Raw genomic sequence first — 15626 nt, 5'->3', positions numbered from 1 at the left:
AAAATCTCATATGTTACTATAAAATTTAAACCGATTATAGTATGAACGTACAGATGAGCAAGGAAAGGAAAGGCAGCACAATTCAGAGTTGAAGCTTCTGCCCTCCCCAAACCCCTGCCTATGTATATTTATACTGTATTTACAGCTGAATAGACACAGTATAATTTTGTTATGTGGCCATCATTACCACTTTGAATTCAGGTGCAATATTGCTTTGTGCAGGATCTAAGCCAGTATTATCTACTCCGACTAGGACCTAATTTCCAAAGCAGAGACCTTCCCCAGAGCTGCTATAGACCATCACCACTACACATAGCAACAGTAGAGCCTTTTGGATATCACAATAGTGATAGTTGAACCACTTTGCTGTAGGTTAATCTGATGGGTGCAGTGGAGACATTTAAAGGCTCAGCACCATGTGAATAGGCTCAATAATCTGGGATCTTTTTATGCAATCTATTCTTCTCATCTTGGAATGATGACCTCGTAGGACAACCTGGTAGCACAACCAGACCCCATCCAGATGGTGGTGCGTCTTTAAACATTACAGCAGCACTATGGAATACATCAGGGGTGCCCAAACCCTGGCCCTGGGGCCACTTGCGGCCCTCAAGGCCTCTCAATGCGGCCCTCAGGGAGCCCCCAGTCTCCAATGAGCCTCTGGCCCTCTGGAGCATCGTTGGAGCTCACACTGGCCCAACGCAACTGCTCTCAGAGTGAGGGTGACTGTTTGACCTCTCACATTAGTTGTAGGATGAGGGCTCCTTCCACTGTTTGTTGTTTCACGTCTGTGATACAGTAGCAGCGGCAAAGGAAAGGCCAGTCTTGCTTTGTGCAAGGCCTTTTATAGGCCTTGAGCTATTGCAAGACCTTCATTCATTCATACAAGTTTATCTTTAATATATTCATTTATGTAAACTTATGTAAATTTATTCAAATTTTAAATGTAAATTAATTCTTCCCCCCCCAGCCCCCGACACAGTGTCAGAGAGACGATGTGGCCCTCCTGCCAAAAATTTTGGACACCCCTGGAATACATCATGGGGAAATGGCTCCTATATTACTGCTGTAAGATCTAATTGACATCTTATTTTTAAGTAGTTTATCACATAGCTCCTGGGTGTCTGAATCCCAAATTACCAGGTCTCTTAACAGGGAAAAGTAACTGTACAGCAATTAAAGATGCAGTTTGGACAAATAGGATGCAGCAAAAGTAAGAAACCAGAAGAACACTCAATGTGAGCTGCTCCTCCATTCTAAAGACTTTAGGTAGACTAGAAAAAGTGGAACAGGTATATTAACTTTCTTTTACAACCAGGAAAAAATGAATTGAGAAAGACTGAATGACTCTTTGAAGTTTCCACAAGGGATCTGTGAAAGAACTAGAAACTGCAGCATTACCATTCTCAACCCCAAGGCCTCTGTTACAAAAAAACCCCGAACAACAAGTTTAGACATCCCTGCATAATTTGGCTAACTTAAGTTACCGTAGACTTGCCTATAAGGCAAAAAATTTCTTCCCAGAAAAGCAGCCTAAATCAATGCCCCGCCTTATCACCGGGGCAGGCAAGCAGCAAGGGTGGCGGGGAGACAAGTGAGCCAGCCAATCACTATTGTGGGAGGGAGGGAGGGAGGGAGCAAGTGATCTTCTGCTGAGAGGAGGCTGTGCAGGCTGGGGTTGCTGCTGAGCTTTGCAGCTGCCTGCGGGTGTGCTCCATGTGCTCCTTCAGGCTGTTGCCCAGCTGCAGAAGCTCCAAGCGCAGGGCAGGGCAATTGCCACCGCAGCCATCAGCAGCCCCCCTCGATCAGTACCAGCGCCCATGGAGGCATCTCTGGAGCGGCACCCAAGACAGAGCAGGAGACAATGAGCTGTGTGTGGGAGGGGGCATCTGAGCGAGGGAGAAGCAGTCATTTGAAACAGCTGAGTCCATCTCCTCTTTCCTTCTTGTTCCCCCTTCCTACTGTATTTAAACTTCAAGCGCTCCATTGGAAAGCCCAACTTGCTAACCCCCTTCCCATCTCCCCACAGATGAAGTTGGACAGGGTGGGGAAAGGGGAGAGTGTGATCTTTTTAAAGAGAGAGAGGGGGGCAGCCTGCAGAAGGCTGTACCTTTGTTTCTCAAGCCATTGAAAGGGTTAAGTCCATCTCCTCTTTCCTTCTAGTTTTTGCCCCCTCCCCCTTATTGAATCCAAACTTTAAACTCTCTGTTGCAAAGCTGAGGCTTGCTAGCCCCTCTCCCCATAATCATTCACCACTGATGAAGTTGTACTGGGGAGGGGGGGAGAGGAAGAGTTAACTTTTATAAAAGGAAAAGTTTGTGTGTGTGTGTGTGTGTGTGTGTGAGAGAGAGAGAGAGAGCACTTAAAACAGTTAAGGCTACAATCCTAGCCTCACTTTCATGGGAGTAAGCCCCACTGACTATTAAGGGACTTGCTTCTGAGTAGGCATGCCTAGGATTGGGCTCCCAGTCTATTCCCTCCTCTTGCTTTCTTCTCCACCTCTCCCCTTACTGTATACAGTCACACTTCAGTCTCTCCCTTGCAAAGCTTTTTGCAAGCCTCCTTGCTAACCTCATTTCCCCCTATCCTCACCAGTGAAGTTGGACTGGAGGGGAAAAGTCCCTGAATTTGTGTATGGGGGGGGGAGCATCTGTGTGAGTACCAGGGTGGTGTAGTGGTTTGGGAGGTAGACTCAGACCTGGAAGATCCAGGTTCAAATTCCCCCTCAGCTATGAAGCACCCTGGGTGACCTTGGGCCAGTCACTTTCTCTCAGCCTCACATACCTCACAGGGTTGTTGTGAGGAAAAAAGGGAGCAGCCATGTACACCACCCTGAGCTCTTTGGAGGAAGGGCGGTATAAAAATGTGATAAATAAATAAATTAATTAAATAAATAAAATTAAAAATAAAATAAATATGTGTGTGAGAGAGAGAAGCAATCTCCCTGTGTGTGTGTCCTTTTTCACTGGAAGAGTCCTGGAAACCTTGCAAAGATGCAAAACACAGGAAAAGTAGAGAGTAGAATTTAAAGTAGAATTATTCTGCAGCAACAGGTATTTTAGCCAGAGATCTTAGCTGCATGCTGGCAGGTGCTAGGAAGCACTTGCAACAGCTGCTTATGTAGTAAGCTTTTAGGAGAGCATGCTTGCTTCTGCAGTATCCCCAGGCAATCAGGCATTCCTCCTCCTCTGCCCCTGCTAGTCTTCAAAAGGACAGGACATGCATGTTGTCAATGGGGCTTACTCCCATGGAAAGTAACTCCCAGGAAAGTTTCCTTACTCCCAGGAAAGTTCGAGTAGGATGGCAGCCTTTGAGCCCAAGCCAGTGCATGCCTACTCAGAAGAAAGTTCCATTATTGTCAATGGGGCTTACTCCCAGGAAAAGATGGCAGTGAAGCTAAGCCAGCAGTGGGGGGTGGGGGTGAGAGGAAAAGGGCAGAATCACCCCACTTCTTTAAGAGTGAAACACCCCTGACAGCCTTGATGCTGCTGTAAATCAAGAGGGGAAAATAGCCCTCAGACCAGGTGAGGGTGGACTTGTTGCAGCTGCAAGATGCACCTTCCCTGAAAGTGGAAACACTCCCATCAAATGTCTCAGAGTACCATTACTTAGGAATAACACCCAGGGAAAGCAATGGGTTTGCTTCTGAGTAAATAGGGTTTCAGCTATGTGCAGCTGCACTTGGTCACAGCCATTTGCTGTTGCTTGTCTCTGCTGTGAATTGAATTGCACACTCCCAGTTGTGTTCTAAGTTGTATGTTATATGTAGAGCTTCTGGCTTAAGTGCGGAAGACTCTGCCTTTGCAATGTTTTGCACCAGATATGTCCTGAGAAATTCTGAGTGATAGATCACTTTTTTATGTTTTAGTTTTTTTCCTGTGCTGGTCTTCAATCACTGGTTCAAACATGAATTGATCACCAAAAATTAGCTATTGGTGGGGCTTTCACAGTCAACTAGCTACCTCCCTTCCTGCCTTGCTGGCCCTGCAAGGCATTCTGGAGCACTGCCATTATTCCATTCTCTTTCAAGTACCCCTAAAGTTCCTGTTGAGTGCCCCTGGGGGTACATGAATCCCAGGTTGCGAACCACTGTTCTATTAGTATGTTGTTTACAGTGCACTTAATACTCTGACAGTGTTTACAAAAAGGTTGTGGAGACCAGAATTAAAAAAGCTACTGAATACAAATGTATTTTATGATCTTTTACTTTATTTTTAATAGATTAGATGGTACAGTTCTTAGATAACAATTACTGGACATTTTTCAGGATCTGGCCTCGGGTAAAATCAGACAAAATTATAGTCAGACACCTCCCTAAGTTAAACCCCCGACTTATCCGAGGGTCACAGCAAATTCCATGATTTTGGGCTCAAACCCTGCCCTCGTCTTGTGCCCTCTTGCCACAAGTGCTTTCACAAAGAAACAGATCAGAATTCCATTTGTGACACTTTGTCCCAGGCAGACTGCTGTGTCGGAGCACGTATAAAAATTCATGGCATTATCCTACACCAGTTAAAACATCTCACCCTAATATATTTCATAGGGTTACAAGATAAGCCAGTTGTGAAGCACAATGGAATTTTCAATTGAAAACAGGGCCTAGGCAGAGAACGCATCTGGGAAGTCAACTGAGGGGAGAGGCTCATCGCTCTCTGCTCTTAAACTGCATACCTAGACCTACTGCCCTTTACTCCTACTTTGCTGCTGAATTCACTCACCCCTGACACATACATTACATGCTGCATCTTGTTCGCAATGCTCAGACTAAATACAATTATAGGTCGAGATAAGTATGGGCTAAGCAACAGTGAAAAGGGAGCAGGGAGAGTCAGACATCCAAACCATGGCAAGGGACAGATAAAAGCAGGCTGAGGGGTATGGATCAGAAATCAGGAGAAATTGCCCGATGAAGCTTAATCATTACACTCCGGTAGGAAAAGAAAGTAACACTGACCACAATAATCCAAAAAAATATAACTGCTTGGTAGAAATAGCTGTGGTGCTTCTTTACAGAATGCTGTGGAATAGATGACATTGTGAATGAAGGCCACCCACTATATTTAGAGTCAATGTGTTTTGAGATAAGGGCCACAGGACAGTCCTAGCAGGAATTACCACTTGGGCTAATTTCTGAAACCGTTAAGTCTACAGATTTGAAAACCAAGCCCAAACATGATATGTACTTTCCTAACTTAGGGGAGCGGAAGTTATGCTAGGTTTAAGATAGGATCTCTAGACAGGATCATCAATCACAGAATTTGACCTCCACTAGAGAAGTGGTTACTATTAACAGTGATCTACCACTTAGCTGGAAAATATCACCATGCTGGAATGCCACCAACATACTGTTACATTCCTCAGTGAGGCTTTTCATTCTCAACTGACAGGTGGATATACAGAAGACAGGTACAGACTGAAGAGAACACATACATTCCCCCCCCCCTTTCCTGCATATAGGAGAGGCCAGGGTGCCCTTGGATGTGACAGGAAAAGGTCAAACCGGTCAGTTAAATTAAATTCACAATTATCTAAGTGAATTGGATGTGCAACTGAAGGAATTAAAAAATGATATTAGTAATATACATTTTCACAGCATCTCTCAGTATCGCGGCACCTTAGAACAATGTTTCTCAACCTGTGGGCCGGGACCCACAAGGTGGGTCGCGAGACAATTTCAGGTGGGTCCCCATTCAATTCAATATTTTATTTTTAATATTTACACTTGATGCTACTGTGATATGTAACTGCATTTGGGGAAATGTTACAGACCTGTAGTTTTAACAAGCTACTATGTATATTCTTTTAACAATGCTAGTAAATGGGACTTACTCCTGCATAAGTGTGGGTAGGATTGCAGCCTAGGATTGTTAAAAATGTTCCTGCTTGATGATGTCACTTTCTGTCATGACATCACTTCCAGTGGGTCCTTACAGATTCTCATTCTAAAAAGTGGGTCCCAATACTTTTTGAGAACCACTGCCTTAGGATATTGCAATGCATTCACAGAGAGCTGCAGGAAATCCCTGACGGCACCTTCTACCTTTTCTCCCTGGCGCTATCATCTTGGATCTTGCAAAAACTTGTGAGCTTTGGACACTACCATCTTGAATCTCACGTGTTCCTAGTTCCAAGACAGCAGCGCCAAGTTGAGCCTATAAGAAGAGGCTGCAGGGGCACTTGGTGGGCCGCTGTGAGATACAGGAAGCTGGACTAGATGGGCCTATGGCCTGATCCAGTAGGGCTGTTCTTATGTTCTTATGTTCACTGTGACCCCAGTTACTTTGGGAACCACGTCTCTAGATCAGGGGTCTCCAAACTTTTCGGTCAAAGGGCCGTAACAAATATCTGACACGGTGTCAAGGGCCGGAAAAAAAAATGAAATCTAAAATTTAAATAATTACATTAGAGATAGAACTTTGATGAATGACTGAAATGAATGAGTGAATGGGCTCAAATGTCCAGGATCTCTCCAAGCACCAACACAGCCCAAGAAATAAAGCACACACACTTAAATGGACCCCCATTTCCCCATCCCACAAGCACAACTCTGGTTGTGCTTGGACAACCTGGATAGAGGCTCTCAGGGGATCAGAGTTGGCCACGGGCCGGATAGAGGCTCTCCGTGGGCCGCAACTGGCCCCCGGGCCAGGGTTTGGAGACCCCTGCTCTAGATCATTGCTTCCTCTTCTGCCTGCTTGGGATTCTCAAAAAGAGAAGTGTGAGGGATGAGGAAGATAATGTAGAATAAGAGGATTAAGGAGGAAGAGGTGATATGTGGTGACTAAAAGAGGAAGGGTAGTATGGTGGGGGGAGGAAGGAACGGGGGGCAGCCAAAGGAGAGAGGAGTGGGGATGGCAGCGAGGATGTGCTGCTTCAGGTAAGTTGGAGGTTTGGGAAGGCACTGGGCCCTGTATGTGGGATTGGTGTGTGAACCAGTGTCATGTTTTTTTTTTTATTTGAACAATAATGTATGTGAGAACTAATGCAGACCCTTCCATGCGTAAGGTCTGGGACAACTGGGACTATTGCCCCGCTACTAAAAAATGAGTCTGTTTCATAGAACTTGTCTGAGATGTGAAAACTGGCATTTTTAAATATAGTATCAGGAGGAGGCCTAAGAGGCAGTGTGGTGTAGTGAGAAGGAGCAGGGACACCCAGATTCAAATCCCCACTTAGCCAAGAAGTTCACTGGGTGACCTTGGTTCAGTCACCTATCCTCAGCCTTAACTGCTGCATGGAGCTCTTGTGAGGCTAAAGAAGGGGAGGAGAGAGAACCACATATGTAATGCTGGGCTTCTTGATAACTGTAAATAATAATCATCTAATAATTTAAATAATTTTTATAAATAATTTAATAATTATGTTCCTCTGGTATCTTATTTGCATTGGAATCAAGTAGAGTTACAGAAATTAAGGCTGCAATCCTAACCACACTTTCCCGAGAGTAAGCCCCTATTGAACAAAATAGGACTTACTTCTGAGTAGACCTGGTTAGGATTGTGCCCTAACTTATAATAAGTACTGTACATGCCAACAAAAAGAAAAATAATCACTGCCCCAGGAAATAAAAGTCTACATATATTATTGGTCCATATTTCAAATCTGAACCTAGAATATATACTGCAAATCATTTCAGGAAAAGGCAGAGAAGCTTCTTTCCTAAAGTGAATAATTCCTTCACTTAGTCCTCCAATATGTTTATATGGTTTGCATACAGCAGTCAAATGGTGAGTGAGTAACTCAAGCCATTTGCTTTGGAATAATAATGATGTCTATGACAGCAGTATCCCTGCAGAACAGGGAAAATTTGCTAAAACAGGCTGAAATTTTTAAAGCTCAAATCTTGACACCAATTGCTTTGGGGGTAGTTCAAAAATGGGACAATTTCGAAAGTATGTGGGTTCAAAATTGCTGTTTGTACACTAAAATCACAGTGTTGAGGCTTAAAAAAAACAAAAACAGATTCCCAAATAAAGATTGCCAAGCACAACAAAAGTATGATTCCAAAAATGATTCTATGTATATATGTAAAAAGATGGATTAAAAAGGACATGGAACTTGAAACCTGGAACCTGCTGCCTAGGATATGCCTTTAAATTAACTCAATGGCTAAAAATCACAGGAATATTTGAAAAGAAAAAATGAGCAACAAGAAACAGGAGGGAACCACCTCCACACTGGCTTGTATAAGGAAAAGCAAACATGACTGACACTCTAATTTGCCAAACCAGTCCTAACCTAGGAGGTATATATGGATAAATTACCTTTTTCTTTCACCATGGCCAAGGAAACGTCTTGGTAGTAGAGGCAGCAAAGATTAACTGAGGTGTTTTATAAACACATATACACACTTGTGCTCTTTTTTCAGCAGCAGTCGGCAGAGATGAGCAGCAACAACAACGACAAAAATGCCCAGAAGGCAGCCTATTCCAGAGAACTCTGTACGTTTTTCCCACCAGATCTGACGTAATCAAAATGCTTGGCGTTGTCTCTTCCTCGTTTGGACTCTTGCCTCGTCACTCTTTCCTTCTCTGTCTGATTCACTTTTCCTAATGGCAGCTCATTCCCAGCATATGGACTCTACCCCTTCTGCAGCAGGAGGGGGGAAAAATCCAAACGGCAGCCTCAGCCGCTGTGAAGCAAAGGCAAAATTCCACTGTCTCTAATCCACAGTCATTGACACCACCTTGCAGGCTTCTGACAAGGCACAACAACAGAGCTGGCAACCCAGGACTCCCCCAAGTGACAGATACTAGAGTACAAGTGAGAGGCGCCACCGGAACAGTTGCAAGTCACAAAATGGAAAAGGGAGATTTACTAGGGGTGTGTGTGTCTGTCTGTCCTCACTCTCTGCCAGCCTTAGAAGCAACTTGAGACAAATGCAGAGTCCAAGGCAGTGGTAGCTGCAAGGTTGTCTACGTAGGTTTTCAGTTTTTATGACAGATGCAAGCGTCAAAATCCCCATATATAAACAAGCTTCAAGGCTTCTCTATGCACTGCACTAAAAAATTGGTGGAGCATGTTGTATGAACCATATACCAAAATGTCCAAAGCAGCAGCAATCAAAACTAAAAGAGATCCACTGCTGGATTTTAGTTTCTGTTCAGTTCTCTATCTCTCTCTCATACAGAGAGAGAGAGAGAGAGAGAAATACCCATTGGCTGACAATCCCTCTTGGTTCCCAAGCAACATTTTATAATCACTGAATCACCGATTTATATGAGATCTCTGTATTGTAAGTAAACAAAAAACATACACTGGGACTGTTTTCTGTTGCAATATTTCTGTTCTTTTCTGTTGCCAATTCCTTTTACCTTAGCAGTAAGTACTACATTCTTCTGACTGGGGGGGGCCCTCAGTGTGATTGCAGGTTCTCCCACCAAACCATGTACCACATTGTGTCTGGCTGCGAACTGAGGGCGTATACTGGCCCATGATCTGAGTTTTTCCAAGAAGGTAACTCTGTCCTTGAATGGTTGCATGAACTGGACATTGATATTTGATCTAGTCTAACTGATATATAAGTTCATGTATTTATATGCCATGCGCTAAATAAAAAATAAATAAATCTTCTGACGGCACTCAGAAGATGCATTTGTAAAGTTCATACTAAGGAGTCCCAGTTGTCTCTAGGTTCCCCCACCCAAGCAATAACATGAAGGCAATCTACCCCTGCAGTAGTATTTTTAGGAAAGCATTTTGCAAGTCTTACGTCAGTCATCTTCATGACACCCCCTTGAGGTAGGTCACCATCATTATTCTTGCCATTATATATAAGGGGATCTGAAGGCTGCTTCACATAATATATTCTTTCCTGATATGAGCAGTCCTGACATAGTCAGGGCACATGGGATAAAATGAATGTTGGTAGATAACAGCCAGCACCAATTTCCATGATTGCTGTATAGGAAAACTGTACCACAGTCACAGGCACTATATGGGTAAAATGCATTTGGAGTACATTTCAGGGGAGATTTTACTGTCCTTAGAACCAGTAGAAGGATTTATGATGGGATTGTGTAGTCCTTCCCCTGAGCATCTCTTTCTTCAAGGCCAAAGCACCTGCCCTTCAACATTAAAACTGCACCAATGTTAGCCATGACTAACACCAGACTGTGTCCTCAGTCCGGTATCTGTACAGCACTTTGGTCTTTGGAAAGCATTGAGTCCACAAATACCGGCAATGAGCAAGTGAACAGAGACAGTATCAGAACAATAGATGGCAGGTACATTACTTGTTATGATGATGATGACTTTTTGCATGCATTTTTATACTTTTAGCTGTGTTAATGTGCTTTTATACGTTGCCTTGAGAGCCTCCCTCACAGGAAAGGAACATAAGCAAGATATAAATTGCTTAACAAAATAAACAAAATAGATGCAGTCAGAGTTTATTCATTGCAATTATTTTCCCACTAGGCATAATGGGGATTAAATAATCCAGGTTCCTTTGTATTCCTTTATTTATTCCTGTATTATCTGGATAGATGACACGCATAGGAAAAAATGTCTGGGGGGAAAAAGTGTCTATTTCCTCATGAGGTTAGGTTGAGCTTTTGTTGTAAGATCCTTGATAAGCAGTTGGATCTGAGGCCCCAAAGGCTGGTATTCCAGTTTCCATGACTCAAAAAATCACTAATAGCTCTGTGGCATCACTGAATGATGATGGGCTAAGCCTTTTTGCTCTTTTAGATACTGTATATCTCTACAAATTTGCAGGCCAGTTTGGGCATGTCATGGTGCATTGTGGGTTTTGAAGGAAACATATCATCTGAATTTCATTTATGAACCATGGTTCTTCCCTTACCCTGAAGCTGCCATGCTAAACCTTCCAGAAATCACTCTGTCTGCACATAAAAAGTATTAACCTTTTGTTGCTGTGATCACCCAAAATTATTTAGAAATCACCTGAAATCAGACTCCCAAAGGATATAACCACCTGGCCCACAGTGGTCCTAAAAAATAATTTAAGTTTGTAATTCCAGCCCAATGAAGTTTCCACTGTAGCTTCCTTTGAGTATCATTCTCTGTCTGGGTGTCTATCCATGTCGTGCTCATCTCTTTTTCTTAGCTCTATGACCTAATTGGGAGGTTTGTGCATGCGTATTGACAGACCCAATGTCTTGCTCCTCTGTGGAAGAAGGGTGCCCTATCTTAGAGCCTGGTTTTCTACCTGGCAGCCACTCTTCCATTCTTTCCTTATATGGCGAGGTGGATGAAAACGGTGATAACAAAATAAAAACATGTAACATCACTTTCTGCACTTCTCATTTTTGTAAACACACAACCCTGAAATCTGCAAAAAAAAAAAAATCATTTCATTTTGTTTTTATCTATTATTTAAAGGGATGTGCATGGGTAATGGCTGTGGCTGCATCTGCTGGTACTATAGCAAGTATATAACCTACCTAGTAGACTTTTAATGTTATTATAACTTATAATTATAATGTAAATTTTAAATAAAAACACTACACTGCTTTCCGCACTTCTAACTTTGGAAAACACTGAAATCTGCAAAAAATAAAACTGTTTTCAACCATCTATACTTATATGTTATGAATTGTTTAAATCCGCCACCTGGAGTTATGATCACATTACTCTTTTGCAAGGTCTTTTACCTTGAGACTAAAACAAATCTAAAGAAAAAGTTCTTTGCTCCCAGGAAGGAACCATTTTTGTTGCATAGATTTTCAGCTCCCAAATATAAACTGCCTGGACTGCCTGATAAATCTACGTAAGAGTGGAACAGGTCACAGAGTTCATTTCAGACCACTGACTTTTGGGGAAAGCAAAGTTCAGGTCTTAAATGAGCTTGAAGAACATTTTGCAGATCAGACACTAATTTCAGCAGGAAATCTGAAAAGGTTAAAGGAGAGAGTCAAAAAGGACCTGGCAGTTTATAGCCCTTAATAGTACTGAAAGGTAACCTGCCACATTCAATAACACGCTTCACTTAGCAATAATGTGCTTAATTTTACCTCATCCGGTCACAGCAAAGGTATTTGTTTCTTCAGTTCTGGTGGACATTAGTGCAAAGCAATTGTCCATAAGCATTAGCCGTAACAACAACTGACAGTTTCAATAAGGTGTCATTCCTTTCAGGGTGAAAATATATGAGGAACCAGAGGGGTTTTAAGAGGCAATCCTAAACACACTTTCCTGGGAGTAAGCCTCGTGGACCACAATGAGGCTTACTTCAGAGTAGACATGACTAGGCTTGTGCAGTTCATGTCATCCAAATTATGTAAGATGCTTAGCATGGTTTGAAAAATAGATAGTGCTCAGGTACTTCCAATATTTTGGCTTAGTGTGTAATTACAGAAAGTGCTGTCCTTTATTAAATATGCTAGTATAGGTCAGCTCCTAAAGCATGATCGAACACAAGCACACAATGCCCAACAAAAGTTAAGGATTCAGCCAGGAATCTTCAACTACAAATTATAGATAACCACTAAACCAGCGGTTCCCAAACTTTTTAGCATCACTTTTTAAAATGACACTCTTATCAGGACCCATCTGATATATGAGACTTTTAAAAAAAGAGATCAAGAAAGAATTAATATGTTTATTTACTTACCAGTAATGATGTTTTTCTTTGTTTCATTATTTACAAAAGAAACCCATTTTTAAAAACTAGTTCTGTAAAAATAGTTACAAAAACTATACTATAAAAATATTTTTGTAAAACTATTTACAAAAAAAAAACAACTTTCATTATGAGAAAAAGTATTTCTCATAATGAAGTGGCTCTAATGAACTTTAATGAATTATCTCCTTTCTTTCTCACATTTCTCCCCAGAAAAATAAATATCATCTGATTTTTTGGGGTGGGGGGGAGGAATTCTTAGGGAGAATGAACTAAGACACATTTATTTCCCTATATTTATACATGTTTACAAACTCCAGGAGCTGAACTCTTTCCAAGAAAATTAGCAGCTATCTTGTAAACTACAGGAGCTGAGCTGTTTGTAGAGTAATTAACTGCTGATTTTTGAATCACTTTAGGGCTTGAGGCAATTAGTCATCTGATCTTGCCATTACCTTTGTTTATATTTGAGGCTCTGTCCAGCCCTTGCAACCCACCAAAAATTGGATTGCAACCCACCAGTAGGTCCCGACCCACAGTTGGGAACCACTGCACTAAACCATATGTTTATCTTCACTGTATGGAAAGTATGTTCCATCACTATCCTTTGACAGCTCATTTTCTCTGATCAAAACTCCAGGATTGGCCTGGAGTCTCCAAGAAGCAGTATCAATCTCTAGGTGAATACTTAAAGCAATCCTGGAGACTTTAACAGGATGTCAAAAAATTTCCAGCATCACACTGTATTGGAAACACACACATACACAGTGAGAGAGAGAGAGAGAGAGAGAGAGAGAGATTTTCAGGACCCAATCCTATGGGCCTTTTGCCAAATGCCCTGCTCCGCCAGATCCTATCCTCTGGGTCAGGCTGCAAAGCCCGACTCGGAAGTTCTCCAGTCTGCACTGGCAAAACGATTCCTAGGAAATCACTGCACATAAAAGACTTGTCTGTACATTATATGCCGTATTAAAACATACTGTTGTGAAGTCACTTTTCTTTGTAATCATCAGTTGTATGATACTGACAGTATATTTTTTGAGTCCAAAGGAATCAAACGGCAAAACAATTCCAGCTTTCACTCAAAGACGACTAAAGCCCTGGGCTTTACACTGAGGTTTTAGTCTCCTATTTAGATCGGAAAGTGCTCCTAATTTTGAATTATTCAAACATACCCAATTTTAATGGGCGCAGGAAGGGATCTAATTAGAGGTAGCACTCCAGAAAATTCCACGTGGCTTACTTTCCCCAGGCTCACCTCCATCTCTCTTCAAATGTCCCAGTGGTAGGGACTAGGAAAATCATTATAGGGACTAATTAAGACTATTCACATGCTATTGGCTAAAAATGTACTTTGGGTATACATCAGCATATCTGATTCACAATGAGTTGCAGATCCCCTGTGCTTGTATTCACAATAAAACAGAACTGGATTAATTTTCAACTGGAACAGAATGCACACATGCCATGCCGATCTCGTCTGATCTCGGAAGCTAAGCAGGGTCAGGCCTGGTTAGTACTTGGATGGGAGACCATCTGGGAATACTGGGTGCTGTAGGCTTATACCATAGTCTTTCGAGACTGAAGGTTGCCAACCATTTTTGTGGACTCTTCCAACCTGTAAAAGTAAAGTAGCCCCTGGTTCACTTACTAAAGAAAAAAAAAAGCAAGTCTAAATCATGCCTTTTACTCATGCTCTGTTAACAGGAGGACAATAGCTATCAGTATAGTTAGAGGGAAAATAAGACTAACTTGTAGCTATAAAAAACAGAGCAGGACTAGTTATTGCAAGGTGAGTGCTAGGCCAAATTCAGCATGTGTTAGTCCAACAGTGAAGGTATCTGTATTGTTTCCCTGTGAATGCACAATGCATACCTGATCAACATTTAGAAATAAAGGGCAGCCCAATCCTACCCGGTGGGGCCACTGGATACAGTGTCGCCAAAATCAAAACTGCTGTATCCTGTGGCGGCCACTGGAGGTCTCCTCAAGGAAAGGGGATGTTTGACCCCTTCCCCCAAGGAAGGGTGCAAGCCCTGCAATGAGGTACTCAAGTCTGCGCTGGGTTTTTGCCAGTGCAGACTGGAGAACTTTCAAGTCAGGCTTTGCAGCACAACATAGAGGATAGATCTGGAAGATCAGGGCTCCGCCAGTTCCACCTCCGTACGGGCTGGTTCCCCCATGCCCCCTCCCTACCCTGGAATGCCTCCCTCCACTCCAAAAACTTGCAGTGTCACCCAGCGCTCTTATCTTGCATTGCAAGTGACATTGGCCCTGCGCCAGCGCTCCCTACTCTGAGGGTGCTTTACATTTATGATTGGGTCCTTTACTAAATGTGTTTTACTTAGGATTGGGCCTTATGGCTGTGTAGACCCATGGCCATGAAGTACAGTCGTGCATTACTTAATGAGAGGGATGTGTTCTTGCATCCCCATCATCAAGCGATGCCTGATGCTAAATGAAGCCTCCAAAGCCAAGGGGAGCTGTGCTTTTCTGAACCCCGCAGGGCGCTCATCCATGCGCTGTCTCTGTGAGATTCCAGATGACCTTTTTTGGCCAAAAATACGCGACTTCTGGTTTCCCTGAGGAAACTGTTAGTGACTTTTTTCGCCTTATAAGGGTATTTGGAGGCCTGAGGAAGCAGCTTCTCAGGCCTCCGAATGCCTCATAAGACAAAAAAATGCATATGTGGCCCATTGCTGGTCAAAATACTGTAAAGAGACACTCACCTCTATACAGCTTTAGATCCTTCTGCATAAAATTTTCTGTGTTACACAGAACTTAAACTCATAGACATGTATAAAAATACAGTTGTGCCTTGGCATCTGTGGCAGTTCAGTTCCCAGAATTCCTACAGATGACAAAAGAGATGGATAATGAAATCCGCAGGTCAGGCACACAGACCCTCTTCCAGAGGGTATTCTGAGGCCTCAGGAATGCCTTAAACATCACTTCCAGATTTTCAGAAAAATGCAGAAATGATGTTTTAAGGCCTTTAGAAGGCATTAAAAAAAAAAGTAAGTGACGCAGCAAGGGTCCA

At 42.6% G+C, this 15626-nt stretch overlaps 1 protein-coding gene across 14 annotated transcripts in view; it reads right to left on the bottom strand.

Annotated features, from left to right (window-relative positions):
* The window catches only part of ABLIM1 (actin binding LIM protein 1), a 174889-nt gene extending 166147 nt beyond the window's left edge, over positions 1-8742 (bottom strand). For 9 of the 14 annotated variants that reach the window (XM_066620043.1, XM_066620044.1, XM_066620046.1 and 6 more), the window contains exon 1: positions 8265-8740. In XM_066620043.1, coding sequence (XP_066476140.1) covers positions 8265-8280 — 16 coding nt within the window. In that variant the 5' untranslated portion in view covers positions 8281-8740. Of the gene's footprint in view, positions 1-8264 lie in introns of all 14 variants that reach the window. The other 5 variants (XM_066620048.1, XM_066620054.1, XM_066620051.1 and 2 more) reach the window with 4 other exon arrangements.
* Positions 8743-15626: the final 6884 nt, after the last annotated feature.

Source organism: Tiliqua scincoides, chromosome 3, assembly GCF_035046505.1.
Source record: "Tiliqua scincoides isolate rTilSci1 chromosome 3, rTilSci1.hap2, whole genome shotgun sequence".
Lineage (NCBI taxonomy): Eukaryota > Metazoa > Chordata > Lepidosauria > Squamata > Scincidae > Tiliqua > Tiliqua scincoides.
The sequence above is the reverse complement of the archived record's forward strand: the minus strand, read 5'-3'. Positions and strand labels throughout refer to the sequence as shown.